This window comes from Microtus pennsylvanicus, chromosome 18, assembly GCF_037038515.1.
Source record: "Microtus pennsylvanicus isolate mMicPen1 chromosome 18, mMicPen1.hap1, whole genome shotgun sequence".
NCBI lineage: Eukaryota > Metazoa > Chordata > Mammalia > Rodentia > Cricetidae > Microtus > Microtus pennsylvanicus.
Genome location: NC_134596.1, coordinates 42,940,030 through 42,967,971, shown reverse-complemented (window position 1 = coordinate 42,967,971; position 27,942 = coordinate 42,940,030). Strand labels below are relative to the sequence as shown.

The following is a 27,942-nucleotide window of genomic DNA, read 5'->3' as shown; positions in this document are numbered from 1 at the left end:
AGAACGCTGACGAACAGAGGCTGGAGTCTGAGGAAAAACTGATTCACTGCTGTCAGCCATGGGGATGGATTACTATGCTGTGCTCCAGGTCAATCGCAACTCAGAGGATGCCCAGATCAAGAAGGCGTAAGTGGACGGAATCGGAGCCCGGCTCCTGCTGAGGCAGCCCCACCCTGATGCCAGCCAAATCGCTTCCCTGTGAAGCTTAGGGCAGAAAAGGGGCACCTCTTTCCTCTTGCATACCATATCCTGGCTTTGAGCTGGTCAGGACGCAGACTGGAAATTCAGACACACCTGTAGTGTACCAGTGGGCTCCCCGTGTCCAATCCTCCGCCCCATTATGTCCTACTGGGTCATGTTCGAATTCCTAGCTATGAAATGAGGACAACGGATAATTTGGACCTTATCCTGAGTCTCATAGAGATCACAGGACCGTGAACCAGAAATGACTAGGACAAGAGGATGTTACAGTTTCCATTCTGGCCATTATATGGGTTTTTGTCACTAATTGATACTCATCTCTGAATATCTCTGTCAAGTCTCAGGGACTCTGTGAAAGTCTAGATATGGGTGTGATGGTACCTGCCTGTAATCCCCAAATAGTTGGTGCACAGCCTGAGCTGCATAGGCTGCACAGCAAGGCTCTGTTCAAAAAAGAAAAGGGGTGAGTAAGTGTGTTTAGGGGGGGCATCTAGGACAGAAGTCAGACTGTATTGTTGAAATTTTTTATCTTTTAAATTTTTTTCTTTGAAAAAAGTTTTGGGCAAGAATTTACTGAGCACTAATTTCAGGTTGTGCACAGTGCAGGCCATTGTCATGGAATATGTATTGTTATAAAAGAAGTACCTGGCCGGGCGATGGTGGTGCACGCCTTTAATCCCAGCACTCGGGAGGCAGAGACAGGCGGATCTCTGTGAGTTCGAGACCAGCCTGGTCTACAGAGCTAGTTCCAGGACAGGCTCCAAAGCCACAGAGAAACCCTGTCTCGAAAAACAAAAAACAAAACAAAACAAAAAGAACCTAGTGCTGTCTTGAGAGGTGAGTGGCTTCTTGGGAAGCTGTCCTGATAATTAAGCCAAAAAAACAAGGCTTACAGGAGGGTTAAGGTGCTCTGTCATGGGCTGGAGAGGAAGAGAAGAAACTGAAGTTGACAATTGATTGTGCCATTAAAGGTATGAAGGAAAAGGAAGCATCAAGGCAACTCGAGGTTTGGGGACATGCTAGCTGCTTGTATTGGATGTGGAGAAGCTGTTCTGAGAGCTTTCTATCATTGTTTTACTTAATCCTCAAGTGACCCTGAGAGGTAAATGGCATTGTTATCCCAGGAGCTTGTATGTGATGAATGGAATCAGAAATTAGACACCATCCCTACCTCCCTAGGTCAAGTTCCTGTGGATTGAAAAGAGTGTCCAGTGGGGATAGAGAAAGATGATAAACTCATTTAAAAATTGAGAAAAATTTGGTACAGTGGAAGATGCCACCCATTGCTCAGGGCTTTCACTGGCCAGTGAAAGGTTCCACTATCAAGTGGAAGGTTTCCATGATAGAAAGCAGGTGGCCAGTGGGACTCATCAAACAAAAAGTTACCAAATAGACAAGCACAGCTTAGTCACTGGAAGACCAACTACACTGGCTAGTTTTATGTCAACCTAGCATAAGCTATAAACCCTTGAGACATCAAGTATGACACACTCAGGCAAGTCAACCTTTCTGAACCTCAGTTTCTATCTCTAAAAGAAGCAAAAGTGTGTAGGAGGAGACAGACCAAGGAGAAAGGGATATGGCCCAGTTGGTAAAATGTTTGCTGTACAAGCTGGAGGACCTGAGCTGGATCCCTAGAACCCACCTTAAAAAAAAAAGTTGTATTTTGCTTGTAACCCTGGCTCCTGGGAGGAGAGAAAGGTAATGAATTTCTGTGGTTGCCTAGACAATCAGCCTAGCTACTTGGAGAATCCCAAGTCAGTGAGAGACTGTGTTAATAACTGAGGTGGACAGAGGAACAACAGGAGAGGTTGTCCTCTGACCTCCACACGTGTGTGCCCACATGTGTACCTGCACAGATGCACACATAGGCAAAACACACACTTCTTAAAGAGCAGGAGTTGTGGTATTAAAATAGGATCAGATGAGATATTATATATGAAAATGCCCAGAAATCTGGCATATGGACTCATGGAGATAAGAGCGATAAAAAGAATTGTATGTTCCCAATGAGAGCCCATAACTCTTCTGCTGTAACTACTTTCAAAGTTTGAGCCTTGTGTATGCTACAGTCTCATGGGGGTGTCTTGAGACAGGCAGATCCTTGGCACTTAAGAACCAGCAGCTGTAATAGAATTTATGAGACAGTAAGAGATTATCTCCAAAAAAAAAGGTAGAAAACTAAAGTTGACCTCTAGCCTCCACATATATATGTGTGCATACACACACTCACAAAATACTGAGCCTGTATAATAAAGAAAATCTCCATGCTTATTACTTCAGTATCATACATCCAGTATTTTATTAGCATATATCCATTCTATTGAATATGTGTTTCATTATGACATTTGCATATACTGGGATCAAACACACACACCATTTGTTTGTTTGAGACAAGGTCTGTGTAGCCCTAGCTGGCCTGGATCTGGCTATGAAGATCAGTCTGGCCTCAAACTCACAGAGATCTGCCTGCCTCTGCTCCCGGGTGTATACCACCATACCAGGCTTCATGATACACATTTTGAACCATGACTTCATCCTTTCTCTTCCATTCAAGACAGCTGATGATTAAAGAGGTGTCATTGTATAAAGAAAGTTGGGGAGTGAATATTAGCTTGAAGTATCTGGATTGTCTGCTGAAGGCAACAGGGAAATGAGTGAAGAGATTCAGTAGGAGAGTGACGTCAGAGTATTTTAGAAGAAAGAAAAGGGGGGAGGGGAAAGAAAGGAGGGAAGAGGAAAAGGAAAGAGAGATTGGAGAAAGAGATACAGGGAAAAACCCATTCGCAGTGTGCAATAAGAACTAGAGAGGGCTCTTAAGGTTACAAGGGAAACACAGCTGTGACATAGTTGAGGGAAGGAGAGGCAGGATGACAGTGTTTAAGAAGAAAAACTGAGGAGATTTGGCGACTAATGGGACGGGATTCAGAGATTATGCTTAGATTTCCAGCTGTGGCACCTGGGGAGAAATGAGGGTCTTGTTTGGGGTGAGGATCTGGCATGCTGGCAAGATCTGGGAGAAGATAGGGAACTGCAGTGGCAGGGCACAAAGGTCTGCAGCTCAGGGAAGCAGGCTGGTAGAGTGAGAGTCTGTGAAAGGAGAGAAGACACTCCTGAACTCCACATGGCTGTGTGAGAGGGCTGGGCAGGGACAGGAGCCCTGATCAGACCCAGCAGGGACTATGTGGGGTCAAACTGGGACTGAGTGACTTGGGCTTCTGGGCTCAAGGTTTTCTTTTTGCCCGCCATGCCCTGTAGCAGCAGACTTCCTTGCCCACACACCTCCCCTGCAACTCTTTCTAAAGGGGAGTGAAACAAGAGGAGAGAAATTTCAGTCCTAACATCACAGCTCCATTCCTGTGGGCACTCTCCATGCTACTTAAATCTCTTAATTGATGGTCTCAGCTCCTGCCAGGACATGTCCGCAACCTTCAGGTTTCAGTCCAGTTCCCTGCTGTCACTCCTAGAGGTCTGGATGCTCAGCATGTCCCAGAAGGCCCAGGCATCGTACAAATAATCCCTTATTAAACTCTCCGCAGAGCATCCACTACACGTCCTCAGATACTGCAGGCATCCCGGGACTGAGGGCTGGCATGGCAGATAGTAAATGAGACAAGAACGAGCACAGAGGAGGAAGAGTGCCAGGGCCTGATGGGACCTGAGGGCTCATCCTACACCAGAGAAGCCTGTGTTGGTCCGGGTCCTCTGTGAAGTAGACACCGAGATAGAATTAGATGTAAACAGTGTATGACAGGAACCTATTCTGGGAATAAGCAGAGGGAGCCTGCAAACTTCAGCAAAGGTCCAAGACCTGTGGAAAGAAAGGGTTGGTGGGTTTTAGGTAGAGAGAGCTAAATGTGGCTTGCAGGGGAATTGTCAAGCCAAGTTGATAGAAGATGTCAAACATGGAGAGTCTACCCATTTAAAGGCTTGGCTCCTAGCACATTGTGCTACTGGGAAACAACTAGCTCATGAGGGGATAAACTTCATCATTAATTAATTAATTGATGGGTTAATTTCTTCATATTGGAATAGGCTATCACAAGTCAGGGAGTATTAGAAGCAGCATGTCTCTGGAGGCTGGCCTTTGATGTCTTGTCCTTGGACCCTCCCTCACCGTGTTTCTCTCTTCTTCTCTCTCCTCTCCCTACTATTTCTTTCCTTTCTCTCCCCTATCCATCCTCATTTTCTCTGCTCCTCCTCCCCCTTTCTCCTCTCTTCTTTTTCTCCCTCACCACTTTTCTTTCCAGCTGTTCTTCCTGGCTGTCATTCAGGTGATCAGCTTTGTTCTTGTTATGATGTTCAGCCTGAAAGCAGCAGTGCTAGCCAACCATGGATGAAAACTATTCGCCAAAATAAGTTCTTCCTCTTTTTAGGTAGTTATTCTCAGTTATGTTATCCCAGTGACAAAAAGCTGGCATTGGGGGTGTCCCGTGTCTCACAGGTGAACCATCACTAAATACTGAATTAGGTCTCGGCTGTGGGAGCTAAGAGGACAAGCAGCCTTTGACAGTCGTCTAGGTGGCAGCTGTCAGGACTGCTGGCCAGTTGTGCGCTCTACCCCAAGGTCTCTTCCAAAAGATCCAAGCAGTACACCCCACAGCCACTGATATCTGTACCACTCTCCATGGTTTGTATCAAAGCTAGACAGCAAAAGTCAGCCCTGAGCCGTGCTCCAGCCCTCAGAAGCAGGTCAGAGGCAAGGGCTTGTATTTTCTCCCTCATCTAGGTACCGGAAACTTGCCCTGAAGAACCACCCGTTGAAGTCAAACGAGCCATCTGCACCAGAGACATTCAGGCAAATAGCAGAAGCCTATGACGTGCTGAGCGACCGTGAGTGATGGTGGGGATGTCATTCGCCGCTCCATTAGGATCATTCCTCGAGTATCTAGGCTGTCAGTAAAGAGTAAGCAATCATCCTCCCTGCCCAGTATCTAGACAAACAGAGAGCAAACCAGGCCATCAGGTGGGTGGGCTTATTGCTCGCCCCGCTGAGGCAGTTCAGCAGTGGGGCATGTTCCCTTGCCTCCAGCCAGGCAGAAAGGAGCCTCCCTGAGGTTCAGAGGAGGATGCCGGCTTCTGGGGCAGAGGGCTGAGAAGGAGCAGGCACTCATTTATCCTTCCCAGACTGCCTCCAGGGACAGAAGGAGCAGAGAGCCACGGAGAGCCTTAGAGCCATAGGAAATCAGTTGTGCAGGGTGAGGGTGACTCATGACCCAGCAAAGAACAGCAGCCCAGCAGGCCTCCTTAGGGCTGCTTTGGGGACTGTGATTGTGGCTATTGTTCATGAGAATAGCTAAACTATGACTCCCAGCCCTGACTTTTCAGAACTCTAAAATTTGCAAGTTCAGAATTCTTAGATTCTAAAATTTAAATTCTAGTTTCCCTTCCAAAAATGAACTAGGCCAAACCAGGTACATACCTGACCTTCCAGTTCCAAACCAGGCAAATTTTTATCATTGCTTTTCTGGGCTATCTGGCCATACTATAGACTCTATAGGATAGACAAATGACTTGGAAACTCACACAGTGATAGTGATACTGAAGCTCTAACTTCTAGACAGTTCCAGGCAGCAGGATGCAGAAGATAAGGCTGTCCTGGCCCATCACCTTCCCCAGCTTTCTCACTAGCTCCCAGCCTCTCCATCCTCACAAGCCCCATGTCCCTCCTCAAAGTCTCATGTATCCACAGCCGTGAAGAGAGGCATCTATGACAAGTTTGGCGAGGAAGGCCTGAAGGGTGGGATTCCTCTGGAGTTTGGATCTCAGACTCCATGGACAACAGGGTACGTCTTCCACGGCAACCCTGAAAAGGTGTTTCACGAGTTTTTTGGAGGAGACAACCCCTTCAGTGGTAAGAATCCCACCCTACCCCTTGCCTCACTGGGAAAGAACACAGCTGGAGAAAATACCTTTTTTGGTGGTTATGTTTGGTTACTTTGTATTTATTTTGTATTATTATTATTATTATTGAAACATGTATCCCACACCAGCCTTAGACTTGCTGTTTAACCAAGGATGACCTTAAACTCATAAATCCTTGCCGGGCAGTGGTGGTGCACGCCTTTAATCTCAGCACTCAGAAGACAGAGGCAGGTGAGTCTCTGTGAGTTCAAGGCCAGCCTGGCTACAAGAGCACGTTCTTGAAAAACAGAGAACCCTGTCTTGAAAAAACAAAAAATAAAGGGGGGGGGGGAGTGGAGAGATGGCTCAGTGGTTAAGAGCACTGACTGCTTTTCCAGAGGACCGGGTTCAATTCCTAGTAACCACGTAGCAGCTCACACCTGTTCATACTTCCTGTTCCAGGGAATCTGATAGTCTCACATTGACGTACATGCAGGCAAAACACCAGTTTGAATAAAATACAATTAAATAAATTATTAAAAAAAAAAAACTCCTGATCCTCCTGCCTCCCAAATACTGGGATTATAGGCATGTGCCACTACAACCCAGTTTTCTTTCTTTTTTATTTTTATTTTTTTAAATATTTATTTCTTATGTATACAGTATTCTGCCTGCATGTGTACCCCAGAAGAGAGCACCAGATCTCATTACAGATGGTTGTGAGCCACCATGTGGTTGCTGGAATTGAACTCAGGACCTCTGGAATAAGAGTCAGTGCTCTTAACCACTGAGCTATCTCTCCAGCCCCTCTTTTTTATTTTTAAAAATTTTATATTTGTTTTATGTGTGTGGCAGTTTTGCCTGTAGGTATATGCACATGTGTGTGATTGGTGCCCAAGGTCAGAATAAAGCATCAGATCCCTGGAACTGGAATTAGGGATGGTTGTAAGTCGCCACGTGGGTACTGGGAACTGAATTTGGGTTCTCTGCAAGAGCAACAAGTGCTCTTTTTGTTTTTGTTTTTTTAAAAAAAGTTTTTTGAGACAGGGTTTCTCTGTGTAGCCTTAGCTGTCCTGGAACCAGCTCTGTAGATCAGGTTGGCCTCAAACTCGCAGAGATCTGCCCACCTCTGCCTCCCGAGTGTTGGGATTAAAGGCACGTGCCACAACCGCCTAGCACCAGAAGTGCTCTTAACCACTGAGCTATCCCTGCAGCCTCCTAGGCTTGGTCTCTGTAGTACATGTAGTTTCAAATTCATTTTGTAGTCTAGCTGGCTCTGTATTCATGGTGATCCTGGATTAGCCACCCAAGTACTAGGATTACAGGTATGAGTCACCACATTCAGCCTGTTTTTCTCTATTTGAGAAATAAACTCAGTACATGGAGGGGAAAAGGATTACTTACTTATCTGAGTCAGGATCACTCTCTGTAGCCCAGGCTGGCCTCAAATTCTTCAGCCTCCCAAGTCGTGGATCACACATGTAAACCACCACACCAAAATCAGAATGAAAGTTACTGAAAAATATTCTAACCCTCCATTTCTTTTCCTCTCCTAAATGCAGCTACTTGTCATTAACATCTCCTATGTCCTTCCAGAAATCTTCTGTCTTTAAAAATAGTCTGTGATGGGGGCTCGAGAGATGGCTCAGTGGTTAAGAGCATTGCCTGCTCTTCCAAAGGTCCTGAGTTCAATTCCCGGCAACCACATGGTGGCTCACAACCATCTGGAATGAGGTCTGGTGCCCTCTTCTGGCCTGCAGACATACACACAGACAGAATATTGTATACATAATAATTAAATAAATATTTTTAAAAATTAAAAAAAATATTCTGTGATGCAAAGAATTGAAATTGGGGCCTTGTATGGTCAGAGCAGTGGTTCTCAACCAATGAGTCACAGCCTTTCAACAAGCCTCTAACTCCAAAACTACTTACACTACAATTCATAACAGTAGTAAAATTACAAAGTAGCAACAAAAATAACTTTATGATTGGGGGTCACCACAACATGAGGAACTGTATTAAAGGAAGGATTACAGCATTAGGAAGGTTGAGAACCACTGTTCTAGGCAAAGACTTTATCATGGAACTACGTTCTTGGTCATTTTTTAAAAAGGATTTTTCTTACATTTATTTAGAGAGTGTAAATCAAAGGACCACCCTCAGGAGTCAGTTGTCTGCTTCCACCTCAAGGAATTGGTCACAGTGCCCTTATTTGCTGAGCCGTGACACAGGCCCCCGGGCCATCATATCTTCAGCCACTGCACATTCCCTACTGTTGAACATTCACCATCTAATTTGACACATTCATCCCATGACATTAGTCATGACAAACTGGGTACATAACAACCACCTCTGCAAAATACAAAGGGCCCTCTCACTCCATTCTACAAAGGGCCCCACATCTAGCAATATATCATAGTGACCAAGGCTACAGTTTCTGTGGTCAAGTGGTCCGGTGGTAGAGGTCCTAACATCATTACTCACTAGCTGTGGAGATGTGAGCATTTTGTTGACCTCTCTGGGCCAAAAAATAAAAATGTCACTGGGTACAGAGCCTGATTCACAACAGGCTCACCCAAGGTTAGCTGTTTCTCATCTTAATGGTATAGATAGGGCAAGAATTACCCCATACCACAGACTAAAGAACTGAGATCCAAAGAATTATAGTATAGTATAGATCAGGAAGGGTATCTCTCTTTTGCTGCATCAGGCAGGCAGGGGTAGATGAGGCTGAGGGAAAGTATTTGAGGCATGCCGGCAATCACTCACAGTTGCCATGGACCACCAAGTCCTTCATCATATAAACTAGTAACTCTAGAGCGCTTGACCCTGGCTTGTCTAGAATATTCTTGGGAGAGACAGAGAGGGGCCAGTGGGGTCTGAGTGTAGAGTAGATGGGAGGTTTGAACTTACTCTACCTGAATGGAGTCTTCTCTGCTCTACCTTAGAGCAATGTCGCAGTGTGTTCACGCAGCAGGTGCTGGCAGCACCTCACTCTGTGGGAGTCCCAGGAAGCACTGGGGCCTGTCAAGCCTGATGCTCACTGGTCTGAAGCTAAGGGTAGCTTCTTAAAGCCAGTGTGGTGGCTCATACCTGTCATTCCAGCATTCAGGAGATTGGGACAGGAGGATTGCTTTGAGTTCAAGGCTAAAACCAAAATGAAATTAAATGAATAGCCCCTTGGTCTGTAGCTCTGAGAAGTGGAAATGTTACATTGAAACTTAGCCTTGGGTCACTGGAGAGGTTGAAGGGAATACGTGTGTGTGTACCTGTCTGTGTGTCTGTCATCTGTCTGATTTGTGTCTTCGGACATTATTTCTGTTACTCATCTTCCCATCTCCTTTTAGAATTTTTTGATGCAGACGGAAATGATATAGATTTGAATTTTGGGGGGCTTCGCGGCCGAGGAGTCCAGAAACAAGACCCTCCAATCGAGCGAGACCTCTATTTGTCCCTTGAGGACTTATTCTTTGGCTGTACCAAAAAGATTAAGATCTCCCGAAGGGTGCGTATCAGCTTGCTCCTCTTAGCAGGCGCTTTCTAACCCTACAAACCTCCCTGTCACCTCCCCTTCCACTAACTGTTGGGAAACTCGGTGATCCTTTCTGACAGAACCATTGGATCTTAGACCAAGAGACTCAGCAATTTTAGATTTTAGATTCTAGAATCTGACATTTGAAATGGGTAACAGAGAGGATTCACCTTTCCTTCTGGTGCAGAAATCATTTGTGCAGCCTCCTCATGGGGACAGGATCCTTCCCTTTTCAGTCCAGTCCCACCATTTTGGAAAGTGGAGGAGTAGGAGCAGGAGGAATCTCCTACGAGTTCCATTCCAGGGCATTTCCAGACCACATTCCCAAGAGTATGTGTATGGCCACAGGGTGGACATGGAGGTAGGCTGGTACAGTCTCTAAAGTGACAGCTTAGGGAAGACCCTTGTGAATATCTGTTGCAGTATTCATTCAGTCCTTGGCCTGACCGTGGTCTGTGGTCCAGCCCTCTTCCTCCCTTTGCTTGGGGGAGATGGCCACTTTGGCCATGCTTCCCAAAGGCAGTTCTCTGTGCTCATTGGATTGGGGACAAGATGGTGGGATGCTTTGTATGAGGTTCAATAGCTTACCTTCAGAAAGTCTGCTGCACTCTAGTGACCAGCCCCTATTTTCTTCATATCAACCAATAACTTAAACTTTAAAGTCTGGGGTCTCTAGTGGGCTTGTACTAGACAGTAAAATGCCATGGAGCCTGGAGAAGGGTTGGAAGAACTTTGAGATAAGGTCAGACTTCTGGGATTTGGAGAGAGGAACCTTTCACTGTGTTCCTGTTGGTGACTGTTGTCTCAGGCCACAGCTTCATCGGTCTGAGGACTTGCTTTGCCTTGGAGAGTCACAAGCTCTTAGATCCAGTGGCAGTGGGATGGGAATGGGAATGGGAGGCAGTTCATCCTCATTGCTATGGGTACTGTCTGAGCACGAGCTCCCACAGAGACATCCCAGACCTACTCCTCACTCCCACCTCTATTGCTGCAGGTGCTAAATGAAGATAAATATTCCTCCACCATAAAGGACAAGATTCTGACAATCGACGTGAGGCCTGGATGGAGGCAGGGCACACGCATCACCTTTGAGAAGGAAGGGGACCAGGTGAGAGGGTGAAAAGCTGGCTGGGGTGAGTCTCCAGGCTCACATGGTGGGAGGACTGAGAGGGTAGGAGACCATGGTTTGTTTGTTTTGTTTTTCTTTCCCTACAAGTTCTGGTCTAGTAGAATGAGGTGGTCTCTAGAGTTCCTTCCCAAGGACAGAGCCTCAAAATGCTTCTGTAGACGCAGTTTGGGGTTATTATCATTTTACACAGTGGGAAAACTAGGGCTCCACATGGAAGGGACTTGCTCAAGATAAGAACACAAAAAGCACCAGATAGTGGTGGTGCACACTGTTAATTCCATCATTCAGGTGGATCTCTTTGAGTTTGAGGCCAGCCTGGTCTACTAAGTTCCAGGCAGCCAGAGCTGCACAGAGAAACCCTGACTCAAAAAAACAAAACCAAAAAGAAAAGAACACAAAAGCTAAAAGAAGGGTTTGGGGAAGATGTTCAATACCAGCCAAGGATGGAGACCTGGACTTGATCCTCAGCACCACTCCTGTAACCGCAGTGCTGGCAGACAGAGAGACAGAAGGACCCTCAGCTTCCCCTCCAGTGTTCTTGGGTAGTAATCCCTAAGAAAGCCCAAGGAGAGAGGCTGCTCAGAAGCATTCCATTAATGATGATTTGAAATTAAAAATATGTATCTGTGGGAAAACATCAAATTACTGTGCTAAGGATGCTGAGTCCTTATGTGCTGAGATGAACTGAAATAATGGAGGGCTCAGAGCTGAAAGAGATTAATTCCCTTGCCTATACCCATTCTCTTTCTCACCTGTAGAATATCTGCTTCCAACAATCACTCTTCAATATGGTTCACTGGGAGTTGAAGTCAATCAGGAGGCTGAGGCAGGGGGATCACTTGAGCCTAGGAGTTCAAGTTCAGTCTTGACTTGGTGACTGTGTCAACTTGGGCTACAGAGCAAGACCCTGTCATAAGAAAGCAGGCAAACAACAGATACCCAGAGCCAACATCTCTGCTCTGAGCAGCATTTCCCAATCTCCCCATATGGCCCTAGAGTCTCCTCAGAGCCCAGCCTTTGGGCCTCCCTTTATCCTGGTCTTGAGCTTGCTGAGGAATAACTGTCGGGTTATTTCTCGCACTGGGAGCTGCAGAAATAGCGTTCTTTCTGTCTACAGAGGCCAGAAGAGAGGTTTGAGTTCAGCGTGTCTTGCTGAAGCAGAGAAATAGTTTCTGAGTTACTGACCTGCAGAGAAGTTGTCTGGGCCAGCTCAGTGTCCAGCTGTCACACAAGGAAGTCTACTTTGGGAATGGGGAGTGAAACCGGGTAGGCTTCTCTAGGAAGTGGCCCTAGGCCACCCTGAAAACTGGGCATAATTTTCCATTGCACAGGGGAAGACATGGAGGCAAGCAGTGGCTGAAACTTGGCCAAATTGTGCAAGCAAAAAACCTGTTACCCCTTGGCTTTTCCTGCCCAGGGACCCAACATTATCCCGGCTGATATTATCTTCATCGTAAAGGAGAAACTGCATCCTCGCTTCCGCAGGGAGCTTGACAACCTCTTCTTTGTGTACCCCATTCCTTTGGGTAAGGTGAGTGTGTACAGTGCAGAAAAAGAGCATGGAGACCCAGAATGAACCCCACTTGTAGCATCTTAGGCTTCATCTCCACCAACCAACTTCTAGAAATCACAGGGTCTTGTGTCTCTCTCCTTGGCACTGGGTGGATCTGTGGAATAGCTCCTCCTTGCCCCCTTCCTCATTTTTCTACACACTGTCCTGACCCTGGCACTGTCCCCACTTTCTCTTCAGGGTGCCCCTGTTGACTTGTTCTTTGCTCTTCAGACTTCAGGGTGAGCACACCTGCCTGGTTGAGGCACTTTCATACCTGTCCACCTCACCCTGGAAGCTCTTCAGTTACTGTTACTGCTGTATGGTCCTCCTCCCACAGAACCTGCCATTACTGCCTCGCAAAACCCTTACACTCTGTTATCACCAATCCGACCTACCACACTTCAAACTAGAAGGCAGGCCATGACTCATTCACAAGTAGTTCCTGAACAGCCTTTTGCCTCCCTAGTGTCCAGCTCAGGGTTGGAACCCAAGTAAGCTCCTGAATGCCTTTAAAATAGAATGGCTGTGGTGACATTCTGCATATCCACCTCTTATTCAAACCTGTCCAGGCTCTCACCTGCTGCACCGTGGAGGTGAAGACCCTAGATGACCGTCTGCTCAACATCCCCATCAATGATATCGTCCAGTGAGTATATCCACCTGGTGACAAGAAAGGATGGACTGTGCAGGCTGTAGCCACAGGAGGGCTCCCTCAGGCTGAAACCCAAATCCACCTTTCTCTCACAAAGATGGAATGCTTTTCTCTAATATGTATGAAGCCCCCGTAGAGGTCAAAGAACCCCAGTATCAGTCACTCTCTTGCCTCCATTCTTGAAACTTCTTATCAGAATATGCAGGAGTGGCCCCCAAGTGTTTTTCCAAGAAAGGTCCCTGACAGGAAAGGTTTGACTCCGCCCGCAGAGTCTGCTCTGCTCCCTAGGAAGTGTCGCACAGCCCATTCCTGTGGTCCTGTGAGTTAGGGCGGTGTGGACCCCTTGGACACTCTCTCTCTCTGAGACTTCTACGCTTCTTTTCTCTCTCAGTCCCAAGTACTTCAAGATAGTGCCAGGTGAGGGTATGCCACTGCCTGAGGATCCTACCAAGAAGGGGGACCTCTTCATTTTCTTTGACATCCAATTCCCCACCCGCCTCACACCTCAGAAGAAGCAGATGCTGCGCCAGGCATTGCTGACCTAATTCTGGGGCACCTGGACAGGAGCAGGGATGGAGAGGGCTAGCTGGGCCTTACACACTCCACCCCCACAGTGAAGATGGGGAAGTGTGAGACCTTAGGCCAATATAATAAAGATTCCTTTCCTATCCTCTGTGACCTGAAGTGTGCTGGAGAGAAGCTTCCTGCTTTGCCTTCCTTTGGACCCTGAAAAGCTAGGCACCTGGGGTCCCATTTGGCTTCCTAGGCATGGACTATTCCCTGAGGGTTTAGAGCCTCTTGCTTACATCTTGGTACATGGGGCAGGGCTATGTGACTGACCCTGTCAAAGGTCCTTCTGCTCTTGCCATTTCACAACATATATGTACAAAAGGAACCTTCTAGGCACTGTGCTGCTTTGGGAAACAGGAAACACAGAAAGACGGCACTTGTACCTGTGCTCTGGTGTCTATGGCTGAGCTGCCACCAGACCTTAGGCCAATCTGTATAGACTCACGAGCTTCAGTTAAAGTCACACCCAGAACACAATGCCAGAAGAGCTCTGTCTGCCTCTGGCTCTGGTTCTGTGTCCATAAGATGGGTCTCAGGCTGCCTTTGGGCCAGTGTTCTGGGAGGCATGGCACTTGGGCTCTGTCCAGGTCTGTCCCTGACTCTTGCATTCATTACTAACTAGCTTAGTAGAGTTTACACCCTGCCTACAGGTGTGAGAACTGGGTCTTTGGTGTGAAAACTCTTGGTAGATTCATGGTTAGATTATAGAGAGGGTCACTCCAGGTGGCCTGAAGGAGATCCTGCTTCCGGGTGCAGCCAGGGCTGTGTGGCCCACACCAGTACCTTCAAAGTTGACAGGACTGTGTTTCTTTTCCATGCTGGTATTTGATTTTAGGCTGTGATGAGGTCTAGGCAACAAGCAGATTCAATGGCTTCCGAGATGTGAGAAAGAACAAACAAACAAGCAAACAGATTATCCATATTGCTTAGAATCCTGCCATTCAAAGTGCCCTATTAGCTTAAGGATTTGTCCTTTTGACTTTTCAAAAAAAATTTCTTTGTTTTTCGAGATACGGTTTCTCTGTGTAGCCCTGGCTGTCCTGGAACTTGGTAGCCCTGCCTCTGCCTCCTGAGTATTAGGATTAAAAGTATAAACTACCACACCCAGTTTTTGTCCTTTTAAATTTTGAGGCAGGGTTTTCAAGTGGCTGAGGCTGGCCTTGAACCCCTGATCCTCCTGCCTCAGCATTCCACACACTGGATTATAGGCATGTGCCACCATGACCAACTGAAAGATTTTTTTGTTGTTGTTGTTCATTGTTAAAAGTGGGTGTTTAGTTCTTGGCAAGCATTTTGTCTTTGAATATGTTCAATCTTGTCCCTGCCGGCCCCAAACCCCTGAGCTTGTTATCCTACTGCCTGCAGTCACCTCTGATTCTTTTGTTTTTCAAGACAGGGTTTCTCTGTGTATCTTTGGTGCCTGTTCTGGAACTCATTCTGTAGAACAGGCTGGCCTTGAACTCAGAGATCCACCTGCCTCTGCCTCACCAGTGCTGGGATTAAAGGCGTGCGCCACTGCCACCTGGCTAGACCCATCTTTAAAACACCATGAAGGCAGCGGCAGTTAAATCTTGAAATAGGGGGTTAAGGGTGGTGGCACACACCTTTAATCCCAGAATTTGGGAGGCAGAGTCAAGTGGATCTACGAGTTTAAGGCTAGCATGATCTACAGAGCGAGTTCCAGGACAGACAGGATTTCTGTATGAACAGAGAAACCTATTTCAAAAAACAAGCAACAACAAAAAAATGAGACCTTGAGACAAAGACTCTGGGCCTGGGGCTCCAGGAAGCATCTCAGTATAGCAGTCAAACGTGGGCCTTAGGTCAGATACTAGGGCAGGGCAGGTCACTTCACTTCTCTGGGTCCTTTTTGTTGTTGCTTTGTTTTTCGAGATAGGGTTTCATAGTGTAACCCTGGCCGTTCTGGAACTCACTCTGTAGGCCAGACTGGCTATGAACTCATAGAGATCCTCCTGCCTCTGCCTCCCAAATGCTGGGATAAAAGGCATGTGCCACCACCACCAGATGGTCCTTTTTAAAAAATAAAGTTTTTTTGTTGTTTGTCTTGAAGTGTTTTTCCTACATTTGTTGGTGGACCATATGCATGCACTATTCTCAGAGGCCAGAAGGGGGCGTCAGATCTCCATGGAACTGGAGTTACAGATCTGGGTACTGGGTCTGCAAGAGTAGCTAGTGTTCTTAACTGCTGAGACATTCCTCTAGTCCTCTGAATCCTTTTACAATAAATATCTCAACCCCTTCATAATGACCTTGGAAAGCAGATGGCAAGTGAATCGCTGCTCTGTGGAACTGACAACTGATTGTGACTGCCTGCTGTGAGGGCAAGCCTCGAGCTATAGGGAGGTTGTGGAAGTAGGACTTCCGGCCACTGCTACCCACCCGCCTGAAGGGCTCTGTGGGAAGCCTGGCTTCCACCAGACCTTTATGAGATTCCTGTCACCTCAATAACTGGGCTATCTAGGGGGCAAAACAGGGTTTATCATCCACCCACTCATATTCCTGAGGCTTCTGCTACATTTTTAAATAATTGCCTCCCCTTTCTCAGATCATCTAATATTCTCCATCATAAATCCAGTGGTCCCACATCTATACCACATGTCAGAACACATGGCTGGCATATTGTGTGCCCTCACATGACCTGTTTGTTAGCTGTTGGTAGACATGCCTAGGGTAGACATTCCCTGAAGGACTTAACACAATGGCCAGACCTCCATTTGTTGTGTCCTTGTGTGGTGAAGCAAAGAGCCCAGGTTGCACTGCTGACCCACCCTCATTGTGGCTTGTTATCAGGCCTGAGACTGTGGCTGGAGTTATCAGAAACTGAGGACTGGGCACACTGTTCTATGGGAGTCAGTCTAACATCCTGGCCTCTTGTCAAGCACTGGGAAGGTGCAGCCCTCTAGCTCCAATCCACATCCTGCTAAGGAGTGGAGGGCCAGAAAAAGCGGAGCAGCTTTAGGTTGGGAGGACATCCTGTTGTCTAGGCCTGGCTTCACAGTGGCCAGACTCAATTCCCCAAGGAGTCCCAGTACTGTATGCCTTGTCCTGGCCCTCATGCGAAACCTGTGTAAGATGGGCCTCAGAGACTTGACACAGTCCAGATCTGGGACCTCACAGTCCCCGCTCCTTGAAAAGAAGCAGCCCTGCCTCGCTCTCCTACCTGAAGGCAGCTGGAAAGAGGATGAACTAAACGACCTAAGCCTTGGCTGGTCGCCAACCTTGGAGAGGGTAAGACTTCCAAGAGAGGGTCCTTAGAAGTCAGGTGTGGTGCTGTAATCTCAGCACTTGGGAAGATGAGGCAGAATCGTAATAAGTTTGAGGACAGCCTGGACTACAAAGTGAGTTCCAGGCCAGCCTGGGCTACAGTGTGAAATCCTGTCTCAAACATCAAAACAAAATCCCTACAAGCTGAATGTTTGCCAGGGACCCAAACCCAGTCCTTCAGTGGGTCAGGCCTGCCCTGTCCTGGTTCAGGGCACGCCTAAGGGTTTGCTTATAGCCAGGGAGAGCCTAACTTGCCCTGGGGAGTCTATGACTTGGGGAGGTAGATTATGTGTTTTAAAGCAAGCCCCCCCAAATGGAAGGTTCTGGAGTTTGTTGATGTTCGGGGACAGGAGTATTTTCACTGTGAAAATGGGCAGGCCTGGCCAGGGCGGGTGGGGATGGCAGCTCCAGAGTGCCAGGTGCTGAGTGACAGCTTACAGAGCCCCAAGGGAAGGGCAGGTGGGCAAGGATTCTGCTGTTTCCCTGGGCTGTTCCACTGTCCCCTCAATGTAGGCTGGGTCTGGAGGAATGGACTAGATGACCCCATGAACCCCTCCCCTGATGTTACCGTCATCCCTTTTTAAAGTCACTGGCTTCCTCCCCTGCCTGCCAAGGTGCTGAAAAGGCCCATTAGCCCAAGACCTCTAGACACAGTTTATGAGAGATAGAAGACACCAACGTTGAGCTTGCTTTATGAGCGGAGGCTGGCTGAGCTGGGCTGGGAATGAAGACAAAGATTTGGGTTTAACTGTTAAAAATGACTAAGGGCTCAAGGTCTTGACTGGTGCCAGGCCTTCTCACTGTGGGGCCATCGGCACTGGGGCACAGGGAGATGAGGTGGGAAGGGAGTAGGGGTGAGGGAAATGAGGGACTGGAAAGGTGTGGGGCTGGGCAGAGGATGGAGGAAAAGGCAGAGCAGGGAGGTAAGCAGGGTCCAGCATCAGTGGAAGATGCTCAAAAGGATGCCTCTCGGGATCCATAGGCAGCCATCAGAGCCCTTTTGAGCTGCTCATAGGTGACAAACATCACTACGTTCCAGGACCCCAAGCGGAGGAAGGAAGGCATGAACCTAGAAAGAGAAAACACAAGTCATGGAGGTACGTCCACCCTCTGCTTCTACCATGGGGCCTGGCCATCCATCCAGCCCATGGACTCTATCTCAAAGGAGGCTGAGAGGACCTGGAGAAGAGCCCCACAGCTCTGTGCCCAAGAGCAAGAATCTCCAGCAGCCAACTCACTGGTTTTGCTGTACTGGTGAGTAGAATCCTCCAGCATGCTAGGCAAACACGCTACCACTGAGCCACTCCCCTTCCCCTCTAAAAAATAGAGGTGACCACAACTTTGGGGTGTTTGGCACTTGGCTGCATCTCACTTCCTGGTGGTTCCCTCCCTTCTATGAGGCCTGGAGTTGGGTGGGGGTCAGAGGCTCACCCCTTGTAGAAGGCTCGGGGTCCCTCCTTCCGGAGCATGGTAAGGGCACAGTGACCTGCGCTGCGGTACTGGCCCAAGGCAGAGTTCATATATCTTGTCTTGACCACATCGACGGGGGAGGCGATGACCGTGGTGCAGAAGCCCGCCCCGAAGGCGGAAGTGAAGTGGCAAGGAAGGTCATCTGCCACAGAGCAGCAGGAAAGGCGGTGAGCTCTCCCCAGCCCACCCTGACCGGTGATTGCAGCAGGAAAGAGTTGTAAGGAGAGATTTAAAAGACACAGACTGCAGCTAGGATCCCTTAGAAGGGTTTAAAAGATTCTTTTGGCCAATCTAGCCTGTTCTATTATGTACAAAGTGAATTTGAATGGTGAGAAATATAAACTATAAGCAAAAGGCAAACAAGATGAGAAGATGTTGTCTTTAGAGAACGATACCCGCCCCCAGCTCTTACCAGTCATGAGGTTGGCCTTCAGGAGAGTATCCTTGATGAGGTCATAGGTCACTAGCTCAGCACAGTTGACAATGGCATTACGGGCAACATTGGGAGAGGTCCCTGTAGAGGAAGGAGAGTTTGTGTGAGCTCAGGGTGTGAGAGAAAGGAGGGGAGGACAGGAAAGCCAACACCCAGCACACACCTTTCCAGAGACCCCGGATGCCCTCCTCTTGTGCAATGGTCTTGTAGGCTTCGACAGTGCTCTGGTATCTCCGACCACTGCCAGCCCGGGCCTGAGCCTGGAAGCGGACCTTTACTACATCTGTAGGTTGGGCCACAGCGACAGCTAGGGCACCTGTGGTGCTACCTGCCAGGAGGCGGCTCCCGATGCCTGCATCTGTGGGCACACAAAGGGTCGGTGGTCAGCCAGGCTTGCACTCATGTACACCATACTCTTGCCAAACCACCATGCAACTAGACTACTCTTGCTCTATATAGTCCTCACAGGGGTATAACAAGGAGTAACACAAAATGGAGACAATACTTTCTCAAATGTGCTCATTTAAGCTACTTTGCAGCCTTGGGAAATCAGTCAGTTCCATTTACCAAATGTGAAACCCAAGACCAAGAGAGGTGACTTCTCCTAGTAGAACTGGACTTGAGACAGGTTGTCGGTGGAGCTCTACCTCTTCCTACAGTGTCATCCTGGGAAAAGCATCCTTGCCGTAGGTGCTCAGTTTCCTCACATGTCAGGGGGCTGTGGTGACACATACTTAATGTCCGCACTTGGGAGGCTGAGGCAGGTAGAGATGGTCTGACTCCAGGCCAGCCAGGGCTGTCTCACCCCCCTACCCTCCAAGGAAAGCTTATTAAGGAGATAAAAGAATGCAGGCTATCAGGGCAAAAAGATGTGGTTGCTGTCTCTCCAGTGTGTCTTTGGCCCAGTCCTTCCCCTATTTCAAGCTTCAGGTGACCCAGGAGGTCACCTACTGCCATGGTGGTTGTGAGGACTCTCATGGGCTCATACCCTGCTCATAGCCTAGACAGCCTTGGTGGGGTCTTCCACTTCTCCACTTCTCTGATCCTCCCAGGGGTCTTGGGAAGCCTAAAGGAGCCATTCAGCTAAGTGAACTAAGGTCATAATCGGCTGGTTCCTAGCTGCACACTCACGTTCTGAGCCCTTGGTGTAGAACTGCTTTACAGAGTCGTAGAGGCCAATGCGGACAGAAGCAAAGCTCATCTGGCGTTGCAGGCCGGCGACCAGCCCATTGTAGAGGCTGCGTGGACCCTCGGTGCGCACCATGGTCAAGATGGTGCCCAGCACGCCACGGTACTGGGCGTTGGCTGCAGTGCGCACTAGCCCTTGATTTTCTCCTTGGATCTGAAAGGCCAAGATGAAATGGCTATAAGCACTGGCGGATGGTTCTGCCGATCTCATGCCAGCTCTAGGATCCTCATTGCCCCTGACGGGTCTGACCAAGGGAGGGAGCTACATTTCATCCTCACCTGCAACCGCACTTTGGCGGTGTCTAGAGGAAACGTGATGAGATCTGCAATGCAGGCAGCTGTCCCAGCTCCCAGGAACTTTACGGTGGCTGTCGGGGGCACGTCTGTGGCCTTGAAACCAACCATGATTCTGGTCTCGTTCTACCTCCCAGAAGATGGAGAAAAATCGGAGAAGTGGGAGCCTTCGATCAGCAAGACGAGACAGAGGAACTCTGCTGGAATCTAAGCCAAAAGAAGAGAAGACCTTGGGTAACAGCATCCCCCAGCCTCCCTCCCTCTAATTGCCTACTTATCCCTGCCCGCTTTCCCTATAGGTACCAAGGAGGTCTCAGGGGTTACAGGAGGGAAACCAGGGGAGAGATCCAAGAGTAGTCACAGGGTCTGGGAAGCAATTCCTGCAAGGAGCTGATATTCTGTGAAGGGTTCCCTCTTATTTAGTGTAGGGACAATGGCTTCCGGGTCATTCTAAGACTGCCTCACAGCCACCAATGGGCTCCTGATCTGCTGGCACAGACTCCAAAGAGGAGGCCTACAATCCTGTTCTGTGGGTCTATCCCAAGGGCTACAGAAGTAAGGGAAAGTTCTGCCAGAGCAGGACCTGGCAGGTCAAATCCTACAGGAGAGGTTCTGGCTGGCATGTAATTACTGGAGAGACATGTTAATTCCATCCTTGCCAGCCCCCACAGCTCAGGTCCTTTGCTTCCACAGGTGTAGGTTTACAGAGGTTCACCATCCACCTCTCCAGGTTTATTGGCAGGCACAGGGGAAAGACGGGAGACCTGGTCCACCAGGAGGCCTGTTTGTTTTCCTCCAGTGGGGGGACATTCTCAGTTCTTTGTGGTGGGATGGGAGATACAGGTCACGGCTATGCAGAGGAGATACAGGAAACCCAAAGGCCCATTTTGTTCTTAGAATTGGAACACCACCCTTCTCACTGCCCCAGGAGGAAGTGAGCCCAGCACCCAGTGGGGGAGGGTGACCTGCTTCTTCTTCCCTAATTTCACTTCTCTGATTTCATGGGTGTAACTGTTGTGAGCTCAGCTTGATTGGTTGCCTGTGTTGCTAGGGCTCAGAAGGAGAGCCATAGCTGGGGGAGGGAGGATGTGGTGGTAGTCACCTGTGAACATAGACAACCATGGAAACAAAACAGCTGGGACAAACAGAGCCACCAGAGAAAGTCACCATGATAACGGTTCTCTTTGAGTCTCGGGCCCCTGGGGCTTAGTGAGACTAGGAATCAAATGGCAAACTGTAAGAGTGGGGTGCAGGTGCTCCTAGACTCCACACTCCTGAGAGCAGCCCGTGAGGCAGCTGCCCTCCGTAGGTCCCCATTGTCTGCAGGCTCCACAGCTGCTCAGTTTGTTCTCTTCTACACTTAATGCCTCAGTTTTCTCAGTCCCAGGCTCTGAGGGGCCCCTTCACGCCAATTCAACAGTTCTGAGAGGCATTGAGCACATCTCTTCTCCAGGCGTCAGTGGCATGATGCATGTATGTCTGCCTGATCTGGAGCTAAAGGGTAGCACGGTGGGAAACCCAGAAAGATGAAATTTGCTGTCCAGACCAAAAACAGGTGGCCCAGCTGCCATTATGAATGCTGTTTCGGGTTTTCCAAAGGTTAGGCCCTTTAGGGTTGGGTATAGAGGCAAAGATCACCTGTGCTAAAGCTATTGCTACAACTAAAACCCAGACCTAGAAAGTTAATCATGCTAGGCATGGTGGTGCATGCCATTAGTTCCTGGACTTGGGAGGCAGAGGCAGGTGGATCTCTGAGTTCAAGGCCAGCCTGGCCTACGTAGGTCAACCAAAGTCGCAGGTCAACCAAAGTCGCGTGGTGAGACCCTGATGACTGCCCACAAACTAAAAACCATTTGATAGGACCAGACAAGTAAAATTGTAGGTAGTAAAAAGCTAATCTCATTCACAGGGGTGGTCAAAGAAGGGAGTTCAGATAGGCAAGATGGGTAAAGGTGCTTGCCACTGAATCTGAGGAACTAAGATTGATCCCTGGGGCCCAGATGGTAGAAGTTGTCTTCTGACCTCCATCTACCTGCCCTGGCACCCACATGCCTTCACACACACACACACACACACACACACACACACACACACACACAAAATACGACAAATACAGAACCAGATGCCCAATAAACTCCTGCCCCCTCTGCTGCTGACTGTCAAATCTGGTTCCGCTTGGGTCAGGATTTCCTTTCACACCGCAGACCGCCATCTTTAAGGACCAGAAGGCGACCAGGGTGGTGAGAGTGCGTACTGAACTGTGAAGAGTCACTTGCCAGGGTGGAGGAGGGTAGTTTTGATGACCTGTTGACTGCAGTCCTGGACTACAGACCTGAGGGAGGACAGCCGGCTTCCTTAGCCTGGCTCTTACCTGGCACGGAGCTTTGAGGTCTCACACTGAGGCCTCCAGGATCAAGCTTCTCTAAAGGTGTCCCTTTCTTCAAAACTGCCAGTGGTTATCATGGCCTGATCCCCTCGATTTTCCATAGAAAATGGCTGGGAAACGAAACACTTAAAGATCATACTATGTGTCCTGTGGGTGAGAGGAAAGAAGCCAAGTTTAGAACGGGTTGTTCTCTTTGCAGGAACACAGCCTACAAAGGAAGGGTCATCAGCCTGCTGGGAGGGACCCAGGGCCTGTTTCACTCAGGGTAGCCACATCTCCCACACTCTGGCTGAGTTCCAAACTTCTTTCCCCCACAGTTGTGTAGATAGGCAGCCCGGCTGTGCTGGGACACAGTCACTTGACTGTTGAGTGGAGCACTGTGTCTCTGTGTGCGATCATGATTAGCAAGCTCAGTCCCTCTGTGTGTCCCTACTCCCACCTCTGGTCTCAGGCAGATTGGAGAGTCCGACAGTGTCCAATTAATTTCTAGGCCTCCTCCAGGCACAAACAACCCCAGAAACCAGAACAGGTTTGAGGGCACATGGCACAGAGCAGCCTGGTGACAGTCATTCTGGTCACCGCTGACGTGGAAGTCCCCTACCCCCACCCCCACAAAGGCAGGCTGTGCATCGTGGCCAAGGGGAAGGAGTGGACGGATAAAGGCTAACCTACAACCAAATGGACGCCAGAGACACAGAACAAAGGAACTTGGTAAAGGAAAGAGACAGAAAGGAACAAGAGAGGGCAAACTAGGCCTCCAGGGAAGGGAAAAGAAAGAGCAAAGAGAGATGGAGTGGGAGGGAGCAGGTGCGGCCGGCGCAGGGCTGGGGCCACGCTCACCGGACTGCAGGAGAACACGCTAGTGAGGGCGACGGTGTCCGACGACAGGCAAGTGAAGGCTGCCTAGGAAGCGCTCGAGCCGAAGGCACTGCGGGCGGGGCTGATAGTGGCTGCGAACCCGCGGCTGAGGAACTTAAGGCTCGCGGGCGTGGTCGGGGCGTGGTGTGGCCGGGGCGGAGCCAAGGCGGCCCACTCCCCCGGGCGAGAAGCTGTGGTGGTTATCTGGGAGGCTAGTGTCGTCCTTGTTTCCGCGAGGGCAGATAATCTCGGCCCTCTGGTCTCTGGTCCCGGCGTCTGGTTTCTGACTCTGCCCCACTGTGAGGACAGCCAGACTGACTGAACCCCGCTCTGGCTCGCGACCCTACGCTATGCAAGCCACCTGCGGACCGGGCGGGGCGCGGGCTCCAGGGACCGGAACCAACCCGGGCGCGGCGGTGGGGTGAGGCTGACGTTCCCGCCTTCTGCCGCTCCCTGGGGACCCGGGTGCCCAACGGCTGGGGTGGGGCGAGGGCACCCGGCCTCCCCATCTCTGTGCGGTCCGAATCCAGGCCTGCGCCCCGCAAGGAAGAAGGCAGGGCAGAGCCCAGCCTGCTGCAGTCCCAGCCCGGGAAAGACTCAGCAGGTGGACCGGACCTCAGTTAGATAATGGTCATGCAAGGGTGACAGACATAAAAATAATACTTGAGCCCTGAGTCCGGACTAACGGGCATTATGGGAGGAAGCGTCTCAATTTATCTTTGGACTGTGTCCCTGCTTTTGGTACGCACCAGCGTTTCTTCTTTTGTTTTCATTCGTGTCTGCCCAAAGATTTGATTCAAAGAAGTTAGATCAGGGCGTGGAACTCTCTTTTTCTTGCCAAGGAGTTAGTTAGGCGCCCTAAGAGCAGGAAGCCGGAACCAAGGGCCTGAATATTCTGAAACAGAGGCTCAAGTAGGTTTGGTTTGCTGTGGAAAGTGCAGTGGGAGGAGAGGGTTGAGTGAACCCTTGTAGAAAGCAATTGCTATGCACCAGGTAGGCGTGGACACCTCATTTAACCCCTTCAGGCTGTTGTTAACCTTTGTTTTCCAGAGCAGGAAACTGTAGCAGGCCTCCGACCTTTGTAAGCCCTCAGACCTTAGCACAACTGACTCCATGATGGAAGTACCATTCAGGTTCTAAAACTCAACACACAAAGAGCACCATCTGCCAAAAATGAACATAAAGGTCTAATCCATCAAAATCCACAGTTCTTCAAAAGTCTCTAAATGCGCTAACCTTGCCTTTTGGCTTCTGTCGCTCAGCTTCTAGCTAGTTTTGTAAACTGAAGTATGCCAACTCCGAACCATTTTTGAGCTTAAAAGCTCACCCAGAGAATGGTTCTGTGCTGCACTGGGATAAAGCTGGGTAGTAATCGGTATGAACCATCTTCCCTAGTGGATACTCCACAACAAAACCAAATCCAGAGAGATTAAATAATTTTCGTAATGCCACATAGTGGCACACTCTGGGTTAAACTCTGGCCACTTGGGAACCAGGTATATAATGTGCCGCTTTCCCCCCACCCCTCCAATAAGTAGGAATTATTGCAGGGATGCTGAGGGGGCTTGAGCTGGGAGGGGCTGGATAACTACTACTGCAGGAAGTAGATGCCAGGGGATAATGGTGGCTGGAATCACCTCTAGAGTCACCTGGCTGGAGACACCTGGATTTCAGCTTTTGCCTTGGGTTCTGACTCCACCTGTGGTGAAGAGACTGCCAGTGTTCTTGGCGAATCTGTGGTAGAGAGGGAGATCCAGATGGATCCAAAAGCCTGCACACCGGGGTCTTGTTCTGCTAGTTAGAAAGAGAGAATTTCAATGCCAAAGACATCCTACTGTCCTTCGGATGGATTCCGAGATTATCTCTCCTAGAGATTATCTCTCTCTTTTTTCTTTTGTAAAGTTCAAAAGATTGTCAAAAACACACAAATGACAGAGAAAATTGAAAATATTAATTGAAATTAATAAACATCAGCATGAGAAAGTCAAACATTTCCAAAGTATCTGGTAATTCTTGTGAAAAATATTGAGTAGATGTTGTCAATTCCTCTCCTCGACATTATCTGATTCTTTTTCTCCTTGTCCACTACAGCCTGGCAATTGTACTTAAGTCAAGAAAATTTGGTGAATATATACATAAAGTTGCAAAACAAACAAAAAAATCTGTTAAAACCATGTCTCAATACGTAGCCCATGATGTTCCTTAATTGATGGTCATGCCGCCTCAGCCTCCCAAATGCTGCCACCACATCTTGTTTAAAGTTGAATTAATTTTTCTTCCTTAGTCTAAGACAGGGTCTTGCTGTGAAGCCCTAACTGGCCTAGTACTGGTCATGTAGTGCAGGTTAGCCATGAACTTGAGGCAAACATCTTGCCTTGGCTTCCCCATTGCTGGGATTATAAGCATATGCCTCTTGTCTGGCAAAAGTTGGTTTCTTTACAAACTACTAGCTGGGCAGTGGTGGTGCACACAACCTTAATCCCAGCACTTGGAGGCAAACGCAGACGGATCTCTGAGTACGAGGCCAGCCTGGTCTGCAGAGAGAGTTCGAGGACAGCCAGGGCTGCACAGGGAGACCCTGTCTTGAACAAAAATTAATAACAAAATATGTTAGAAAATTATGCTAATCTTAAAATATGTCTGCTAGTTTTTTTTTAGATTTTTCGAGACAGGGTTTCTCCGTAGTTATTTTTGGTTCCTGTCCTGGAACTAGCTCTTGTAGACCAGGCTGGCCTCGAACTCACAGAGATCCGCCTGCCTCTGCCTCCCGAGTGCTGGGATTAAAGGCGTGTGCCACCACCGCCCGGCTGTCTGCTAGTTTTTGAAGTTTTAAATCTTTGGGCAATAAAATAGAACTCCGACTTGCAGGTGTCACACTGGAGAATGATACACAAAGGAATCCTATTCAGATGGACTGGATTCAAAGGGGAAAGGAGCCATGGCAACAAGCAGGAAGCAACTTAGTTTTGTTTTTGGAGGTTTTTAATTTTTAAAAATTACATAATAAGTTGTAGGGTGCACAGAGTGTGGTATGCCTGCCAAAGTCAAAGCGGGCTGTAAGTGCACGTACCTGCTAAGCTGTCTTGTCAGCTCCAACATGTAACTTCATTTAGATCTCTACTGCAGGTTGCAGGGTTTAAATCAAGGAAGCCTCCCTCCACAGTATAGGAGACTCGGGGAAAAAACTGAGTTGTTCTTACTTGTGAAGTTATATTTTTATTATGATGTGGACATGGAATTCTGCTTCTCAAAATCTCTTTGTACTCCATACTTGTCCTTTGCCAGTGTTTTGAAACATATGAGTTCTTTGTTTAGGAAGCTGCTAAGATACTAAAATTAGACTTTGACAATTGTTGATGAAAGATTTCCTATCAAAGAGTTGAGCCAAATGGCAAAGCAGCTTGTGGGGACTCACACTTTTGGTCAAGCATTTGAGAGGCTGAGGCAGCAAGGTTATACAAAGACTCAGTTTCTTTCTGTCTGTCTACTGATCTATCTATCTATCTATCTATCTATCTATCTATCTATCTCTATCTATCTATCTCTATCTATCATCTACCTATCATCTATCTATGATCTCTCTATCTATTATCTATCTATCTATCTATCTATCTATCTATCTATCTATCTATCTATCCATCATCTATCCATCTATCTATCTTCTTTCTATCTACCATCTATCTATCTATCTATCTATCTATCTATCTATCTATCTATCATCTATCTATCTACTTATCTAACTTTTTGTCTGCCTATCATCTATCTATCTACATCTCTCCTTCCTTGATGCTACGTGCCTCTGCATCACCACCGGCCTCCAGAACACCTGGGCCAAGTGAGTGAGTGGAAGCCTATGAGACACCTCCTCATAAAGTTGATTTATTCCGGGCATTTTGGGACAGAGTTGGAAAGATGACTAACAACACTAGTCGTTAAGGAAATCCAAACCAAAACCATGATGGGGTGCTACCTCATACTTACCAAGATGGCTATTATTTCAAACCCCCAAAAGTAATATGCACTGATTAGAATATGGAGAAAATGGAGCCCTTGTGAGCAAGTAGGAGACAGTCATGGGGCGGGGGGCTGTTCTCCATCTTTAAATTTTTTTTTCCCGTTTTTGAGACAGGTTCTCACTTCATAGCCTTGTCTGGCCTAGAACTTGGTATGTAGACCAGGTGGCCTCAGACTCAAAGATCTCCCTGTCTCTGCCTCCCAAGTGCATTAAGGCATGTGCTACCATGTTTGTCTGTCTTAGTTTTGAGACAGGGTCTCACTGATTTGACTAGTCAGTCTGGTCATTGAAGACCAGGCATCCTCTTGTGTCTACCTCCTCGGCATTGAAATTATGCAATTGCAGAAGTGCAGGAGATTCAAACTCAGGTCTCCATGATTTTGTCACAGAGCACCTTACTGACTGAGCCATCTCATCACCACATACTTCTTTTAGAGACAGGTTTTACATAGCCTGGGTTTGACTGAAAATAAGAAGCAAAGACTGTAGCTGAGCCACCAGTTTGGTTCTCTTCTTCTAATGGCTGAAGC

General features: G+C 48.3%; 2 protein-coding genes across 2 annotated transcripts; one reads left to right on the top strand and one right to left on the bottom strand.

Moving 5' to 3' along the window:
* Window positions 1-38: 38 nt before the first annotated feature.
* On the top strand, window positions 39-14,094 carry Dnajb13 (DnaJ heat shock protein family (Hsp40) member B13). The gene is made up of 8 exons (XM_075952904.1): window positions 39-126; window positions 4,931-5,034; window positions 5,894-6,055; window positions 9,396-9,553; window positions 10,575-10,688; window positions 12,127-12,240; window positions 12,831-12,907; window positions 13,305-14,094. Exons 1-8 carry the CDS (start codon window positions 59-61, stop codon window positions 13,456-13,458), a joined length of 951 nt encoding a protein of 316 aa, XP_075809019.1. The 5' UTR covers window positions 39-58; the 3' UTR covers window positions 13,459-14,094.
* A 3,328-nt stretch (window positions 14,095-17,422) lies between these two features.
* Window positions 17,423-23,751, bottom strand: Ucp2 (uncoupling protein 2). The gene is made up of 8 exons (XM_075952702.1): window positions 23,380-23,751; window positions 22,525-22,686; window positions 20,139-20,360; window positions 19,803-20,013; window positions 18,835-19,029; window positions 18,651-18,752; window positions 18,200-18,380; window positions 17,423-17,837 (listed from the first exon to the last, which is right to left on the bottom strand). The coding sequence occupies exons 3-8, from the start codon at window positions 20,262-20,264 to the stop codon at window positions 17,723-17,725; spliced, it is 930 nt and encodes a 309-aa protein (XP_075808817.1). The 5' UTR covers window positions 20,265-20,360; window positions 22,525-22,686; window positions 23,380-23,751; the 3' UTR covers window positions 17,423-17,722.
* Window positions 23,752-27,942: the final 4,191 nt, after the last annotated feature.